An 18,772-nucleotide genomic window follows, 5' to 3' on the forward strand; every position below is an offset into this window, starting at 1 on the left:
TAAATAATTCTTGCACCAAAGGTTTTATTAACACTTAATTTCATTTGTTAGGCTTTTTTAACTTCTTCATTGTGTAAAGCAAACTAGCACTGTCCAAACTTTTCTACCAATAGTCCTAATCTACAAATGGGATAATTTGTTTATCATGATTGGAAGGGTACATTAATTTATTGTCTATTGTCTTATGCCTTAAAATCCCTGACCGGGAACGGATATTCAACACACATATAATCATGAATGGCTAGCTTTGCATAATTTTTGTCAAACTTAAAAATATACCAATGACGTATTCAAGTAACAAGGGCGATTAGTTCCAAAACAAGCTAAACTAAAACATAGAAGGACGTACACGCTTTTTTAGTTGAGGGGGGGGGGAGTACAAAAATCGAAAATTTTATTTTTTTTTGGGGGGGGGGGGATAATCACCCCTGAACCCTCTCCCCCCGTGGACGCCCCAGAAACATAGTGTAGATGCGCTTTCTATAATGGTTCGAAATTGCATTAATCAGTATAGAATATATATTACAAGATAATCCTTTTGTTTAATCTTGACAATATGTGTGTTTGTGTTTGTGTGTGTGAGTGTGTGTGAGTGTGTGTGAGTGTGTGTGAGTGTGTGTGTGTGTGGTGTATGTGTGTGTGTGCGTTAGTAAGAATAGAGTAGGTAAGAAGAAGACCATTAATTTGGTGTAAAAGGTTTCTCTTGTATTCATTCTAATATAAATTAGATACGGGTAAAAGGTTAGGTAAGTGTAAAAAAAAACGTCACAAAATACAATAAAACAATACTATCAATTCCCCCCCCCCCCCTCTAAACCATTTTTTTGAGATATGTAATCACTGTTTAGTTGTGCTTAGGTCAATTAATATTTGGGTAGTTTTTTTGGAAGGATTTGTCAATTCTTACTTCTGTTCATGATTTAAAGTTATTGTCATTTACATATTTTAAGGCTTAGTAGTTTCAGTACTTTTTCAATAGAATTTTAAAGTTGCGCTATTTCTGAAGATATTTGTTCTTTTTCTTTCATTATATAAACCATTATGAAACCCTGAAGAAAACAAAGTATTTTCTAACCTGATTATACTAATATAATTAATAGAAAGGATTTTTGTAAGTAACCAAATTATAGCTATAACCAGGGCTCGGCAGTCGTAATTAGGACTTGAATAATTGGGCTGGTAACAGATATACAGACGGAGTTATGGGCTCCGAGTTCTAAAGAGGGGAGGAGGTGTTAAAAAAAATAGCCTTAAAACATTAGAGAATAGATTTTAAAAATAGCCTAAAATAGTTCAAATGGTTAAATTTATTAAAGAAATAGAGAAGTGAAAATCCTTCTGAAGTGAAGATTTATATAAAGATTGAAAGGATGGCGAGATTCTAACAAATATATCAAAGAGCTTAATGCTTTAAAATGGAATAAAACCTTGATTGCATTGTAGTTATTACCTCTGCCGAGTAATGACTTTAAATTATAATTTAATTTGATAACCGGAAACAATCAGTATTTTTTTAACATGGTAGTCAAACATAAGCGCAAACAAAACACAGTTCTATTCGTGTATTTCTTTCTTTTGAAAATTTTGTTAGTTTTATTTATAAGCTATATCCTTGTTAAAACTAGAATAAGAACAACTGTTGAAAATTTATTTTATTTTATTTAAAAAACAGCCAAATTAAAGATATATCATGTTATACAGATACTTCTTTGAAAGCTTAAAGCAGCTAGACAAATGACAAATCTTTGACCGACTAGCAGAAGGACAGACAAAGTAAGTTATGGAGTATTAAGCAACAAAAAAGAGTTAACAGTTTCCTCCAGAGTGCTAAGTTGAAAATGATATAAATAATATACCCGAGGGAAATCAAGTTGCTGGTTAAAGTCAACGGCAGTTTCCCTTAAATTCCCTTGTGGAGCACTGAACACATTTCCGCCTTATTTTAAATTAAATTAGAAAAAAGGGAGGGCGGGAGTTTTATTTGTTTGTATTTTACTGTAGGCAAGGTAAGGTTAGGTTAGGTCAAATTGGGTACAGAGTATCCCCGCAGGGTTATGGTACTACAGACATACCTCACAGGGCTAGGCATAAAAAAAAACTAATCTTCACCCCCTTTTTTTGAATTTATTTTTTTTTAAAAAGGGGGGTGGATTATGCTTGCAAGGAACTTTCAGGTAAAGCTCCAACATATGAGCGTGTTCCCTAGTAATATTTGTTTGTCAAAAAGTACAAAAAAAATAAATTACGATGTCTAACTTTATGAATATCAGCAAAATCAATTTAAAGAGTACTAAAAATCCTAAAATAAAATTGACCTTTTAAAACGTTATTTTTTTTAATGAATGCGCATGGTGTATCGTCAAATGTTTTTATTTCAAAAATATGAATCTTTTAATTGTATGTATGTATTAACTTTAAAAGAATAAAAGAAACTAATTATTAAATAAAACTTTTAAAAAAATAAAATTTTCTTATTTTCCCTTCTTTACGAATGAATATCTTAATATTGAAATATTATTTATAGAAAATATACGTATTATTAATCATCAAAATAGATCAATAGATAATTTTACATTCATAAATTTCAGGATTCAAAATCCAAAATTCATTTTTAAAAATGATAAATTTACATAATGCTCCATAATCATTCACTTCAATTTTGAATTAACCATTCATGAATAATAATATATTATTTCTTTCAAACGATAATTATTTTATATATATATCCTTATAATAAAGTAACAGGATGTGAGACTGTGAGTCTGTTTGTCTCTCTGTAACGAAGGATCTCGCTAACCGCTGATTAGATCAGGTTCTCCTTAACAGGGTAGCTTCTCATAGGTCCCGGGAAGATTTATAATTATTTTGGGGGAGGGTACCACCACCCTCCCCAGAGAAATCGACAAAAAAAATCGCTCTGCGGACATTTTTGCAATTAGCTAAAACATAACTAGCACCATCTATCAACGAAAAAAATATTTTTGGTAAATAGCTGATTTTAAATAGGATTGAAAAGAAACAATTTAACGTGTCCATAGAGGCCTCTAGGGGCAAAGCCACTAATGTTTATTTAAAGGACTTTGAGTTTTTACATTATGAATTTCAATCTTATGTAATTTAGGGATGCTCAACAATTTATAAATCTAAACAAAAATTACCCTTTATTATTATAGGCAAAAATTTTTGGACATTACAATCCTAGTACTTACATGCTTACCAAAAATATAAATCTAACCATTTGCATAATAAGTATACAAACTACGGAGGCCCTAGTATTTATGGTCTCTTGTCCCCCATCTCTCTCTAAGTTATAGGGTAGTTATGCTTCTAAAATTTTTTGGGCTTTAAATATCACAGAAAAATAGTTTAAAAATCCCAAGCAACCGAGCATACAATAGGCCTGCCCTTAAACTTAAAACCCTTTCTTTTTTTGCTTCATACTTTTTTTTTAAAACTTCAATTTATGTTATGAAATTTTTGTGTAACTTAGACCTAAGTAAAGTGTTTAATACTGATTTACCAATATTGTGTTAAGAAATATACCTCTACAAATAACAAAGCAAATAATGTTTGTTTCTATTTCTACTTTTATTAAGGACATTTATCTGTTTGTCCATTAAGATCTCGCTTACCACTGAATCAGTGAAATTTTGCTTTTAATTAAATCTACAATATTTTGAGACATTTTTATAGGTGGTGTTACTCCCCCCGCCAGAAATGGTGGAGAAGTTAGTGAATTGTTTATAAAAGTAGCACAGAATAAGTACATGTGAAATCATTATCACCATAAGGATGATGTAAGGACTCTTGAGAGCTTTTCTTCGGAACTTTTCAAGTAATTTTGTGTCTTATAACTAACTATAAGTGACTTAATGGGTTCAATCAGTCCAAATTGATACAAAATAACCAACCAAGAACGATAATGGTAAAGTAAGCGAAGGAACTGAGTCTCATTTAAATGAAATTTGCTTTTTATCAGGTATTCTTTTAATGTAAGATTAAAATTCTTCTGAAAATAAGTTTGACAACATCCATAAGTAGTAAAGCTCGAATTTAAAATGATGAAATATTGAAATGTCAAACAGATGGACGAAAAAATAATAGCATACTGACGGACCGAAATAAATTTTAAAAGAAAATATGTTAATTTGACTGGAGTAACTACATAAGAAAATTTTATTTCTATCTCTAATGGAGGCCAACTAAATAGTATTTTGCCCAGTTTCATTTATCCCATTTATCCCAAGTACAGTCAACCTTGGTTTGTCTGTCCGTTTTGTTTAACTTCGCTTTCATGGATGCTGTCATTATTGTTTAATAACTATTTCATCAAAAATTACCCTAATATGCAAAAGAATAAAATTTGCTACCATTTTTGCAAGAAAAAAAAATTTGAGAAAAATAGTTTTTTGTCTACTGTGTGACATTATTATTGTATAAAATTTAAGCATACATATAATTGTAGTAGTACAAATACTAGAACTGAGGTACTTACCAACATTATGAGATGGTTGTGTGTATAACTGTTGTGCTTGCAGTACATATAATTGTAGTAGTACAAATACTAGAACTGAGGTACTTACCAACATTATGAGATGGTTGTGTGTATAACTGTTGTGCTTGCAGTACATGTAATTGTAGAAGTACAAATACTAGAACTGAGGTACTTACCAACATTATGAGATGGTTGTGTGTATAACTGTTGTGCTTGCAGTACATGTAATTGTAGAAGTACAAATACTAGAACTGAGGTACTTACCAACATTATGAGATGGTTGTGTGTATAACTGTTGTGCTTGCAGTACATGTAATTGTAGAAGTACAAATACTAGAACTGAGGTACTTACCAACATTATGAGATGGTTGTGTGTATAACTGTTGTGCTTGCAGTACATGTAATTGTAGTAGTACAAATACTAGAACTGAGGTACTTACCAACATTATGAGATGGTTGTGTGTATAACTGTTGTGCTTGCAGTACATGTAATTGTAGTAGTACAAATACTAGAACTGAGGTACTTACCAACATTATGAGATGGTTGTGTGTATAACTGTTGTGCTTGCAGTACATGTAATTGTAGTAGTACAAATACTAGAACTGAGGTCGCTGGCCCCCTCACAGGGATCATATCATCTTCCTAAAAAAAAAAAATTATTTTCAAAAAGTTTTTTTTGTTTAGTAAGTACTGAACCGATTGAGTTCTCCATTTTAGAGAAGCAACACATAGGCCCCAGGATAGATTTAAGCTATCACATTTTTAAATTTAAGTCTTAAGGTGGATTTAGCCTATTTTATAATTCCTTACGCCTTTTTGAATAAATCCCCTTTATTATAGAGGCGAAGTCACTAGTAAGCTTATAAAGTGTTTGATCTGTTTACCTTATATAGCAAGTGGATCACTAATGAACTTTTTGAGGAAGAAGAACGTTTTTTTTTATGCTTATAGTAGGTAAGGTTAGGTAAAGTAAAGATAAGAAGAGTCACGCAGGGTTAGTGTTTTGGTGGTCAAGAAAGAGATTTAAGTGAAATAACAAACATAAATTCATTATTGAATTACAGTTAAATTGTAGATATAAAATTTAAGTAGTAATATTAAACATCCAGTTGAATATCAGACTTGGTAGTTTATTCAATAGGCAGCTAATTCAGAGTCTGGTTTTGTACAGTAAATATTTTATACACATCGGTTTTTCTCAAGTTTTAAAAATATGTTTATAAAGTTTAATTTACCTAAATTTCACTTTTTAAATTTTTAAAACTATATATTAGTTCGACGATTAGAAGCAGTAATTAGGTGGTTATTTGTTCCTGTACTTTTTCAAATTGAGTACGCTATCAGACTAATAGGTCTATATCACTGATTTAACAATATACCAGCAATGTAAATATCATTAAATACCATTAAATATAGACAATCGACAATGTTAAGTGAACACAACGCTTCCAATTACAAATACATAAAGTATGCATAACAACCTACTAGATACATTGTTAAGCAAATAAAGGAACACGGTAATAGTGTCTGACTGATTATGACGTAACAAAAAAAATAGCCAATGAGAGGCCACTATAAATTTTACCATTGGTCAATAACGGCCTCTCATTGGCTAATTTTTTTTTGTTACGTCATAATCAGTCAGACACTATTACTGTGTTCAAATAAAGATTTAAATTTGAATTAAAAACAAACTTTTCTGTATATAGAAATTAATGGTTGAAAAGTTTGAACACTGTGTTGTGTACCAACAAATAAAATAATACCAAAAGGTTGCAGCCAACGAATGAGAAAAATGCTAATGAAACTTTGTCAATCATAATTTATGGTCAAATATCCCCCCCCCCCCCTCACTGATATTTTATTATACATTTAATGCTAGTTATCACGAAACTCTACGGAAAAAGGGAGAGTAGTATATTAAAGACTAGCGGCTGCGCCCCAGATCTAGTAGCTCTGTATTCGAAGGAGTAAGGAAAGTAGTAAAATATCCTAAAACCAACCTTAGATATAAAATTAAATAGCCTAAAACCATCCAGGGCCCATAATATGAAGAATTAATTCAGTTCAGTAGTTATTGAAATCTTAAGCTCCAGACAAAAAAAACATACTACTTTATATAATAAGAAGATATATAGTATTTTACAGAATTAAATATAGCATTAGTCTCATACTTTTTTTTTATTAAAAAGTATATTAAATCTCTATCAATTTCTACTACACTGTTTGTCAACTTTCTAATTTAATTGTTTTCAATAATAAAAATTTTTATTAAGTGAACGTTTATATAAAAATATATCTTTCATTTCGACTTAGCAAAACGTTCTCTTTTGCTCATAAGAATTAATTATAACTTTTTTCACGTATTCATTCGAATCCGATGGATAGGAACCGGTTCTCATCCATACGAAAAAAACTATGTCTAGCATCGAATTATATCCAGCTTTCTACGAATATAAAAATGTACGATCATGAGATTAAAACCAGTTTCTTAGCCCGTGCCTTTGGCACCTCGGGGCTAAAAAAAACTGGTTTTAATCATATAATTGTACATTCTATATCCGCGGAAAGCTGTTTATAGTACGACGCGAGAAATAACTATTATTAATTTGTTTTTATCTGTTCTCTTCATAAGGGTTTGAAATTTGATTGAAATCTTTAAGGGTGTTTAATTAATTTATCACCCATTGTCAATATCCATCAAGATCTCTGAAACTACTATTTTTAAGGGTTTAAAAATTATGCACGTATAAAAATAGTTTAACGTTTCTTTACATGAAACATATTGACATTGGATGGACAGAAAGGTTTTCAAGTGTATTGGAATATCAATCAATAACCTGTCAACTATTATAGTTGGAAGGTTGAAAATGTTGGCATTTCTTAAAAAGTCTCTTTTGCTTTTTTCATGATTTTCGTTTTAGTTTTGATCTTTTGTCCAAATCTATATTTTGAATAAGAGTAGAAATAATTATAAATCAAAATTGCTAAAAATCAAATAAAAAAACTAAATGAATCCTCTAATTGGTCATGATAATTTGTCCCTATATAATAGACATTTTATCAACAAGAGAATATCTATATAAGAAGTAAGGGAACTTTTTAAAATTGTAATTAGGGATAGTCTATTTAAGAGAGGTGAAATATTTTCATCTTTCCGACTATATTAAGAGGTTAACCATAACCGCATATAACATATATTAGTCCTATCAGGACTTACAGTCTGGAAAACAACCAATCAACATTGAATTCCAAAAGTTTCTAATCCAACAAATGAGTGAATGTGTTTATTAAACTTTGGGTAAAAGTATAATATGCAAATCCATGTGCCCTACCTCCCTAAGAATATCGAGACCTATATGTAATTAAGGTTGAAACAACGTCACTGATAAAGATGTTTTAATAAACCAACTAAAAAACTTGTTTATCAACAAATCTAACTTGATAAATTTAACTGTTTTAAGCTATAAGGACTGCAAAATTACAACCACAAAAAAAATATATAAATCTCCCTTTTTTGCTATGGTTTTTTTATTGGTGCTATATTTGCGGAAGAAGGTATAACAGATAAGAAAATTTCGCGTAATTGATAGAACGTAACTGATAAAACCTAGAAATACATTAGGTTTGTTTACATTTATGCCAATATGTGTAGCATTATTAATAGCACAGCTGCTCTATAGTTAGGGTATGTTAGTGCGTCCATATGCTTTATATTCATACCAATATGAGTGGCATTATTAATAGCACAGCTGCTCTATAGTTAGTGTATGTTAGTGCGTCCATTTGCTTTATATTCATACCAATATGTGTGGCATTATTGATAGCACAGCTGCTCTATAGTTAGGGTATGTTAGTACGTCCATATGCTTTATATTCATACCAATATGAGTGGCATTATTGATAGCACAGCTGCTCTATAGTTAGGGTATGTTAGTACGTCCATATGATTTATATTCATACCAATATGTGTGGCATTATTAGTAGCTCAGCTGCTCTATAGTTAGGGTATGTTAGTACGTCCATATGCTTTATATTCATACCAATATGAGTGGGATTATTAGTAGCTCAGCTGCTCTATAGTTAGGGTATGTTAGTACGTCCATATGCTTTATATTCATACCAATATGAGTGGCATTATTGATAGCACAGCTGCTCTATAGTTAGGGTATGTTAGTGCGTCCATATGCTTTATATTCATACCAATATGAGTGGCATTATTAGTAGCACAGCTGCTCTATAGTTAGGGTATGTTAGTACGTCCATATGCTTTATATTCATACCAATATGAGTGGCATTATTAGTAGCTCAGCTGCTCTATAGTTAGGGTATGTTAGTACGTCCATATGCTTTATATTCATACCAATATGAGTGGGATTATTAGTAGCTCAGCTGCTCTATAGTTAGGGTATGTTAGTACGTCCATATGCTTTATATTCATACCAATATGAGTGGCATTATTGATAGCACAGCTGCTCTATAGTTAGGGTATGTTAGTACGTCCATATGCTTTATATTCATACCAATATGAGTGGCATTATTGATAGCACAGCTGCTCTATAGTTAGGGTATGTTAGTGCGTCCATATGCTTTATATTCATACCAATATGAGTGGCATTATTAGTAGCACAGCTGCTCTATAGTTAGGGTATGTTAGTACGTCCATATGCTTTATATTCATACCAATATGAGTGGCATTATTAGTAGCACAGCTGCTCTATAGTTAGGGTATGTTAGTACGTCCATATGCTTTATATTCATACCAATATGAGTGGCATTATTAGTAGAACAGCTACTTTATAGTTAGAGCATGTATATACGTCCATATGATATACATTCACGCAAATAAGTAATAAATATGTGGTATTCGGCAACCCTAGGCCAGGGTTTCATGGCAACCCTGCTCCCGACTTTTAGGAGGTCCGAGGGACCTCCCTTGAGTAGGTGGGTGGGTACACCTGACCCCTCCCCCATGCATTAAAAGTATTTATAGTTTTGACAACCCTATTATGGTTAATCTGATTTGCTTGGTTCCCCACCCCTTTCCAGGGATGGGGGATAAATGTTGCCTATTTTGTTTATTGCATGTATATCTATATTTAACCTTTGATTTAGTATTAATTATTCCAATCTGTGTATTGATTATTTGTTGTATTATAAATCAGTAACCTTTAGACTCTGAATAAAGTAACACCCAATTAAATTCTGTTTGTTATTTGGTGATACATAGAGAAGCCCAGCTTCTCTATAATTATACTTGTCCACGTCTGTTCTCACTGCCGTAATACCCGAACTTGGGAAGCGGCTGACAAACCGCGGCCGCTACCACAAATACATTTAACTTTCCTTTTTAAGAATATTTTTAGATTTTTGTAGCTGCGAAACTAATTAAAATAGTTGTTTACATATTCATAATATGTGTTGATATATTTACATTGGGATTTAAAAGATAAGATAGAACAAAACAGGCAGTGTAAAAATAAAACATAACATTACCCAATCAGAAAAGCTTATAGCATCGTATTATAGACTGGACAGCTTCGTCAGCTAAGGTCTAACAAAACTGGTTTCAATCTTATAGTTGTATAATTCGTCAAAAATTATCTGTAATCCGATGCTATACATAATGTTTCAGTATGGATAAATGAATAAAATCTTTTATAATTATAAATCAAGAAGGATATTAAAAATCAAATAGAAAATAAATTTTGAAATATAATTAAATTTAATGGATAATACCAGGATTATGAGCATTTTAATTATTTTTAAATTTAATTAAAAAACGTAGAAAAAATAAAAATATCACAAAAAGTATATGAAATTTAAATTTTACTTTTTTGTTATGTAAATATAAATTCTGGTAAAACATTACATGTTGAAAGTTTAAATTAACATATATTTTTCTCGTATTATAGTGATAAGTATCTCAATTAAAAAAATTTAGTGATCTCCCTCAAAGTTCCAAGCGATCACAGAAATCCTTCCCCTTATTTATAGAATAGTAACCATGCGGTTCTGTTTACCCTATACCTAATATAACCCAACCTTACCAAAGGTAAAAAAATAACACAAAAAACTACCCCCTCCTCCTCTCTTATATCAATCTATAATAAAAAAAAGAGGAGGTGGTTATGTGTTCGACTGGGCACTTCAAGGGAAACCGCCTAAATTTGAAAGATGCTTAACAAAGTGAAAAAGACTGAATTATTGGTTTAAAAACATGGTGTAATAAATTGTTTGTAAGAAGCAGGAACATGGAACCTGAACAAAAAATATTTCGCCGCAAATCAAAAATCTGATTTTTTTAAAATTTATTGCTTATTTTAACTGTTGATAATTGAATCAAAAAAATGAGGGTCAAGTAGGTTTTTCTTCAAATGCCATGTCTCTGGGTTTAAATTAAGGGATCTTAAGGGATAGGAAAATGGACTATAAATTGATTTACATCCACAATGTTGAGAAACAAGATTACCCTGTTTATAAATTAAATTATTGGTTAAAAAGAAAGGACACACAAAGTTTGAAACCAACAAAGCAAAAATAAAAGTACCTAAAACCAATTAATATTATAAAGTGGTTATAAAACTTTGGGCACCAGTGTAATTTACAGTCCAATGTCCCCTCCCTTCCTCCGTGGGTGTATAATACTTACTTTATTCCTTACATGTCCTCTCTAACATTCCATTCCTGTCCCTAAATTTAAATAAAATATATTTGTAAAGAAAAATAATATGTAAAACTACAGGGGTCTTAATGGATAAGACAATTGACCATAAGTTGATGTACCCCTTTTTTTGCCCCCTTTTTGTAGATTAAAATTATAGTTGAAACGTTTATACAACTAACTGAATCAAGATGATTTTAGGCCAATGAATAGCCTAAATTTAGGCTCCACATAATTTATAGTCCAAGTCCTATATCTCCCCCTGGTAAAATAGAAGGACAATAGTATTTCCAGTATGGCTTTGAAACCGATTAATATCCGCTGGATTAGAACCGGTTCTCTGCCATACTGAAAGATCATATATAGAATTGTACTCTAGATAGTTTTCTACGAATAGTAAAATGAAAAATCTTTATATTAATATTCAGTTTCGTTAGCCCGTGCCCTTGTGCCCTCCAAGCTAACAAAACCAGAATTAATCTTATAATTTATCGTTTTACTATCTTTAATACGATGCGATAAATAACTATTCTTAAATGCGAAGCAAGGTTTGCTTATCATAGCGGTAGATAAATTTATCTACATTATCATGTCCAAGAAGATCCCTTTAAATTGCTGACTTTGCTTTATTATTGAACTTTCTTTTAATTCATAAAAATAAAGTTTATTAAATATACCGATAATAACATAAACAAAGATAGATATGATAATTTTTTACAGGTAGTTGCTGGAGTTAATATTTAAGATTTTAAACCCTTGCCTACTCCCTACCCCCCCCCCCCCCCCCCGAAGACAAAAAATATCTACTCCTTAGCCCCTTTCGAAATAGATTTTATCAATGGGTGGAGGAAAAAACAGTAACATGGCACCCGAAGGAAAACTATTATGACATTTTTTTTCATGGCCTGAAAAAGTATCCTTTACTATTGTTTTATGGATTATTAACAATTAAAAAATTATTTGCAGCATAGTTATATAATTTTTTTCTCGTATTCATTCGAATCCGGTGGATAGGAACCGGTTCTCATCCATACGAAAAAAACTATGTCTAGCATCGTATTATATCCAGCTTTCTACGAATATAGAAATGTACAATCATAAGAATAAAACTAGTTTTTTTAGCCCGTGCCGTCGGCAACTCGGGGCTAAAAAAACTAGTTTTAATCTTATAATTGTACATTCTATATCCGCGGAAAGCCGTTTATAATACGATGCGAGAAATAACTATTAAAAATCTTACTGTGAGCTTTATTTAAATGTATGAAACTTTACCTATGTATCTTAACCTAGGTTAAAATATTTTTCAAATAGAAAATAGGTGGTTTTCCTCGAAGTACCTTTAAATTAAATATAAAACAAGGATGACAACATCCATAAAAGCGAAGCACTGAAACGGTAGGACTAACGGACATTAACACTTGTATAGTGTCTGAACTGAATAATCAGAATATAAAAGTATCGAAAGAGTCGAAGCAAAATTGTAAGTAAATTTGTTCAAAAACTGCTTGATACAGGATAATGTTTCTGGACATACCCACATTTTTAGGACTTGATTATAGAGTTGCTTTGCTTATACTATTATTCTTTGTTGTCCCATGAATCAATATACAAAAAATCAGATTAAACGGATAACTAGATCACATAAAAATTTGTTGTTAAAAAAGTAGAAAAATCAACATGTTTAAAATGGACGTACGGACATTCTGGTAATGATTATAGAGTTGCTACGCTTTCTAAATCGTACCTTACTACTACAGGAATCATCATGCAAAATTTGAAACCGATAGGACAATTCTAACCTGCCTAAATTAACGAATAAAAGCTATCTATCTCGGACGGACGTACGGACGGACGGACCGACCCTAATTATAGAAAAGCTTCGCTTTTAAAAAAGTAGGGGAAGGGGGGTTGTAGGTTGTATTAAGTACAGTGTAGCCCAACATGGTTAGGGCCTTCCCCAGGGATAGGGCATATAAATGGGAGAGATGGAGGACTTTCTGTGCTCGTTGAGAATTTTGAGGTAAAGCACCGAAAAGTGTAAATAGTATAAGCTACCTAACTTTTATGTGTTCATCTATTATGAAGAAAATTGGTAATGAGAAGAAGCCAAAACAATGGTTTACAAATAGGAAATTAAGAATAGGGTATCTATAAAAATAATAAATGTACTTTGGATTTTAACAACGCATTTAATGATACCTAAAAGCGAAAATTTTCCACAATTAGGGTTTGTCCATTAAAACATCAAAAAGGGGGAGTTTAGTTTTATTTTCCATGCAACTCTTATATTCTAATAATTCATTTCAGTTTAGTTTTCTGCCCCTTAATTAAAATTTACTGTTATTTTTTCTTTTAGTGCATTAGTTGGTAATCTACCTCTAATTCGCAGTAAACCAAAATAAAAAAAGCTAGGTTAGGTTAAGTATGGTTAGGTTAAGTATGGTTAGGAGGATCCTTCCATGGAGGAGAAAAAAATAAATTGTTTAGTGTATGTTGTATAGAATGTTACATACCCATGAGATATTCTTATGCTTTAAACAGCCACTCTTTAATAAAAAATTCGCCCATAGCCTTTGTCGAATACGTGTAAAAAGGGGGGTGAGGTTAAACCTTTATATTTAATACTTGTTAATACTTTTAAATAACCCTTTCCCCCTATTAGGGCCAGGGAAATCCAGAAAAAACCAGACCCAATCGTTTCTGCGTTTACCGAGATCTTAAGTTTCATTTGGCGATTGGTAAACATAGTTCTACTTTTATAATACATTTTTAATACATAATCATTAAATAAACGTTGTCAACATATTAATTAATAAAAGAAATCAATTCAACATCCAATTAATAAACCAATTGCTATGTTTTTACAATTTTTCCAGTTCAATAAGATCTAATTAATCTGAATACTTAATTAATAATAATCTTTACTAAAAGATGTAATTAAATATAATCATAAAATTGACATTTTATTTTATGGTAATATTAAAGAATTGTATTACAAAGTTTTTAAAATATATTACTATTACTATTATTACTTTATAACCCTACTTCCCACTCTTTTATTACATTATAATAATGCAAACAAATACTTATTCCAAACCATATGTTTTATTTTCACACATTTCTTATATCTCAAATTAATAGCTTAATGTTTTTCTACCTTTGGTGGCATTCAATAGTTTAATATTTATATTGTATAAAATCAACAAAAAAATATTTTTTATTACAAAAATGTAAAACATATGGTTAGAAATAAAAAATTATGAAAAATATTTTACCTCCAAAAATGTTAAGACAGGTTGTCTTCAGATTCTACAGAGGACTAAATACCAGCGGAGAAGAGAGAGAGAGACAGAGACAACCTCCGCTATACAACAGAGAAAGGGAGGATCATATACGAACACACAAACACACCTCTACACACATGCATGCACACAAACACACACACACACATATATTGAGAGAGAAAAGGGTCTTGGTATGGTGTTAGCGAGAGAGAAAGGTGGTTTTCCAAATAAGAATAATCCCAGCATCACAGTGCATCTTTAAGAATATCTTCCCGTCATTTTAAATGTGATACTATCAACAAATAATGTCCAACAGAACCGCCAAAGATTAGAGAGTCCTATGTATATTGTATATCGTATACCAACTCGCCTACATTGCAGAGACCAGCTTAAGGGGCTAAAAAAGAAATAAAAATTCTGATCATTTGTTTAAAAAATTTGTTATAACGTTCGAAGTTAATTTATGATTTTCTCAATGATTTAAATTTTTTTTCTTCAAAAATTATGTTTGAAATTTGTTGCCCCTGCGAGCAACTGGTTGCTCTCGGAGATAAACCTTGCGCAGTAGAACCCTCTGACGTTAAACTCACGTCACATTTTTACCACAACTTATTCATCTTCCTCTAGAATTCTAGATAAAAATGAATAGAGGACAATATATTTATTATCAACTCTTTGTAAGTAAATAATTGAATAACATGCGCTCAACTTATACTTTTGCTAAATTAAATATTAATGCACACGGGAATACAAAAGGAAAGTTTTTTTTATATACAAATGAATGCGGTGTTTGGATTATTTCCGCGAGGGCTTAACATATCCAACAAGTGTCATCTGAATGTTTCAGGGAGGGAGGGGGCAATAATGTTTAAATAATAAATCCCTCTCCTCCCTGTAACTATACTCGAAAAAAGTAAGAATATATAACACGTAAAAATTAGGACCAAAGAATAATTTTCCATCCATTATACCGTCCCTGACAAACTCTAACCACGTAAACAAATTCTTAGAAAAACAATCACATGACCAAATTTTTCGTTGTTTTAACCAATTTGATTACTGAAAAAAAACAAGTTTCAGAAAAATTAAATCAATATTTGAAATTAATTAAAAAGACTAAAGAGAAATTAATCTCTCCAAAAATAAGTAAGAAGCATATGGTAACGTTTTATTATATTTTCCACGAACATTAAAATAAAAATCATAGAATGATTACCAGCCCGGGCTAGTTTTAATCTTAAAATTTTTATATTAATATCCTAAACTATTAAATAAATAACTATTATTGAACGCCCTAAATGATAAAAAATGTTGTGTAAATTTAAATATATATTAAAAACTAATATGTTATCAGATTTTAGAAACATGCAATTTCCATATTAGATCCTGTTTATTACTGGAAAAGTGTACTTTTTACCAGGAAGGGAGTTAAAATTGGACTTTAAATTATAATGGAACTGGAAGTTTTTAAAATATATTCTCTGCATTGGTTGGCTTAAAAACTTTGGGCACTTTTATGAAAACTTGATTGATTGTATTCAACTAGCTGGTTTCAAACTTTTCCACCAATGATAACCCATAACCCCAATAATTTATCTAAAGTTACTAGCTACTGCGCCCCTAGCATCTATGGACCATATCCAAAAAGATATGGAATGGCAGATAAATACCTTATACCCAAGCTTTTTTTGTTGTAAAATAAATAGACTAAAAACATCCCAGGACCTATAAGAAACTTCACTGTAAAGGAGGACCATATCGGTTCAACGGTTAGCAAGATCCTTCGCTACAGACAAAAAAGAGTACTTACTTTATATAATAGGATATCGAGAAGAAAAATCGCATTTGTATTAAGAAATTTAAGAAGTCATTAATCTTAATAATAAGAATTCGCATTAAAATTTAAATATGCTTAACATTTATTTTAATGAAATGTAATTTTTGAAACTATGTGGACTAATTTGTCTCTTTCCAAAGAATATCTCTTTTTAATTCTTTAAATCTTTAATTTTGTAAGTTATTTAGTCGTACAATGTATATCCATGGGCGTAAAGGGGGAATAAGAAAATAGCCTAAAACCACACAAAAGATTTCCTGAAAAGTAAAACCGATTCCGACCAGCAATTTAAACTTCAGACCTGGACACTTTGTATTATTTATTATAGGATAATATTATATCCTTGTGAACTAAAATTGTAGATTTCAGCTTAGACAAAAAGCCTGTCACCCGTCTAATTTTCAGGAATCCATACCCATCGTTTGCTCAGTTTTTGTACAGCTACAAATAGGCGGCTGTAGAGCCCTGACAATGTAAAATTTCTTACCATATTGAATCCAATATATAAATATAAATCTTTTCAGTGGTTGGAGCTCTATTTGTTTACTTGTTGGGAAGGGTGGCCATGATAATAGAGCTAAACTTAATATGAACAGAATTTTGTTATCATCAAACTTGTGTTACGGTTTTTTTTGAAATTCTGCACTAGTCCTTTTAAATAAAAGCGCTAAAATTCGTTCATGGAACATCTTTGTTTTTTTATCTTAGATCTTAACAATCTTAAACTTAGATCGATTAAAAAACAGTTTATTATTTATAAATAAAATGAAATACTTATAATCTTATTTTTTTCTGTTTTGGCAGCATAAACTCTTTTGTTTGTCTATTATCCCATAAATCTTGGATAAAATAAAAGAAAAGAGAGCCACAATTACATATGTTCTACAAATATTCAGGGACAGGGGAGTAGCAAGATGTTTGTTTGTCTATAAGCATCTCGTGTACGGCAGGACAGATCGTGAGATTTGCTACCTTTGGAGCTTAGGTACCGACCCCCCATCCACCTCCACTATTTTTTTTACAAATAAACTGCATCAACACTCTTGGGGTCAAGACACAAGTAAAGATTTTCCTCTCTATAAAAAATATATAAACCTCATACCCCCCTTCTGAAATATTGAAGGGGCCTAGGAGCTAGGGGCGAAGCCATTTGTTATATAAATACGACAATGGATATAAAAGGTGACAGAAGTTGCTAAAATAGTCCAAAGATATTGGTCAATACGTTCCTCCATATTCAGGGGAGGAGGAATGGAAGATTAGTGGGGGGGGGGGGGGTCATCGTTGTATTAGCCAGCTGAGAGAAACATTTTATCAGTGTATGCAAGAATCTCTCACAATATCCACGTATTCTATATCCATTAATAGGACTGTGTAAATGAAAACCTACCTACTGGGTTTCTCTGCTAATTTCTTGCGGGTAAACACTTAGCGGGGTTTCTAATCCACCATAAACTAATATCCCAATAGAATAGTGAGGCTGAACAATACAGAAATCATGCTAGAATTTCAGTACATATGATGAATTGGAAAAAATATCTACTATTTGATGAATCTCGCGTGAAACCACATAACAAATACAAGTAATCAGAGATCTTATGAATAGGACAATGAACGATAAATCGATGTTTATCGAGCTTTATGATGATAAACAAATTTATCCTTTTTGTAGATGAAGGTAATTTGTAGAAAAGTTTCGACACTGTTAGTTTGTAAATAACGCGAAATCATTATAAAGATTCGAATAAATGGAAAACATAAAACTCATAAAGGCGTAAAAGAAGGAAAATTGTTAAACCTCTTAAAATACAAAAAAAAGATTTTATAAGATTAGTTTTCAGGAAAACTGACGCCTTTTTTAAAGAAAAAAGATTACTGTCATTTCGTGTAAAGACATAAATCTCTTAAACAAACATATAATTCTTTTTGCTGAAACATAAAGCTAAAAATAGCAAACATTCTTCTAGTTCGAGTACTTACAACCATTTTGGGTCCAAGAAGAGAACTATCCAAAAGTGTGACGGACAGACAAACTTATTGGAGACTACTGTTTTTAGGGTTCTAAGGGACATACAAACGATATGAAAAGCATAAACTAATGCTTAGTTGATCGAAGAGAAAAACTAGGAATGAAATTTTTTTTCGATATATAAAGAACTGTATGATAATAGTTATTTGTCGCATCGTATTATAAACAGCTTTCCGCGGATATAGAATGTACGATTAAAAGATTAAACCAGTTTTTTAGCCCCGAGGTGCCGAAGGCACGGGCTAAAATAAATGGTTTTCATCTTATGATTGTGCATTTATATATTCGTAGAAAGCTGGTTATAATACGATGCTGGACATAGTTTTTTCTTATGGATGAGAACCGGTTCCTATCCACCAGATTCGAATGGATACGAGAAAGACAAATTACAGTGTTACAGATAAAGTTAAATCTAATGATTGCTTTTCTGCAAAGTTTTCCATGAACTACGTTAAGTGTCCA

At 31.3% G+C, this 18,772-nt stretch overlaps 1 protein-coding gene across 3 annotated transcripts in view; it reads right to left on the reverse strand.

Moving 5' to 3' along the window:
* IA-2 (tyrosine phosphatase IA-2) overlaps positions 1–14,548 on the reverse strand; it is a 78,267-nt gene extending 63,719 nt beyond the window's left edge. Inside the window, exons 1-3 of one of the 3 annotated variants that reach the window (XM_080158174.1) lie at positions 14,436–14,548; positions 11,149–11,189; positions 5,024–5,138 (exon numbers count right to left, since the gene is read on the reverse strand). In XM_080158174.1, coding sequence (XP_080014300.1) covers positions 5,024–5,129 — 106 coding nt within the window. In that variant the 5' untranslated portion in view covers positions 5,130–5,138; positions 11,149–11,189; positions 14,436–14,548. Of the gene's footprint in view, positions 1–4,847; positions 5,139–11,148; positions 11,190–14,435 lie in introns of all 3 variants that reach the window. The other 2 variants (XM_080158173.1, XM_080158175.1) reach the window with 2 other exon arrangements.
* Positions 14,549–18,772: the final 4,224 nt, after the last annotated feature.

Source organism: Acartia tonsa, chromosome 4 (assembly GCF_053477335.1).
Source record: "Acartia tonsa isolate MP-2025a chromosome 4, ASM5347733v1, whole genome shotgun sequence".
Classification (NCBI taxonomy): Eukaryota; Metazoa; Arthropoda; class Copepoda; order Calanoida; family Acartiidae; genus Acartia; species Acartia tonsa.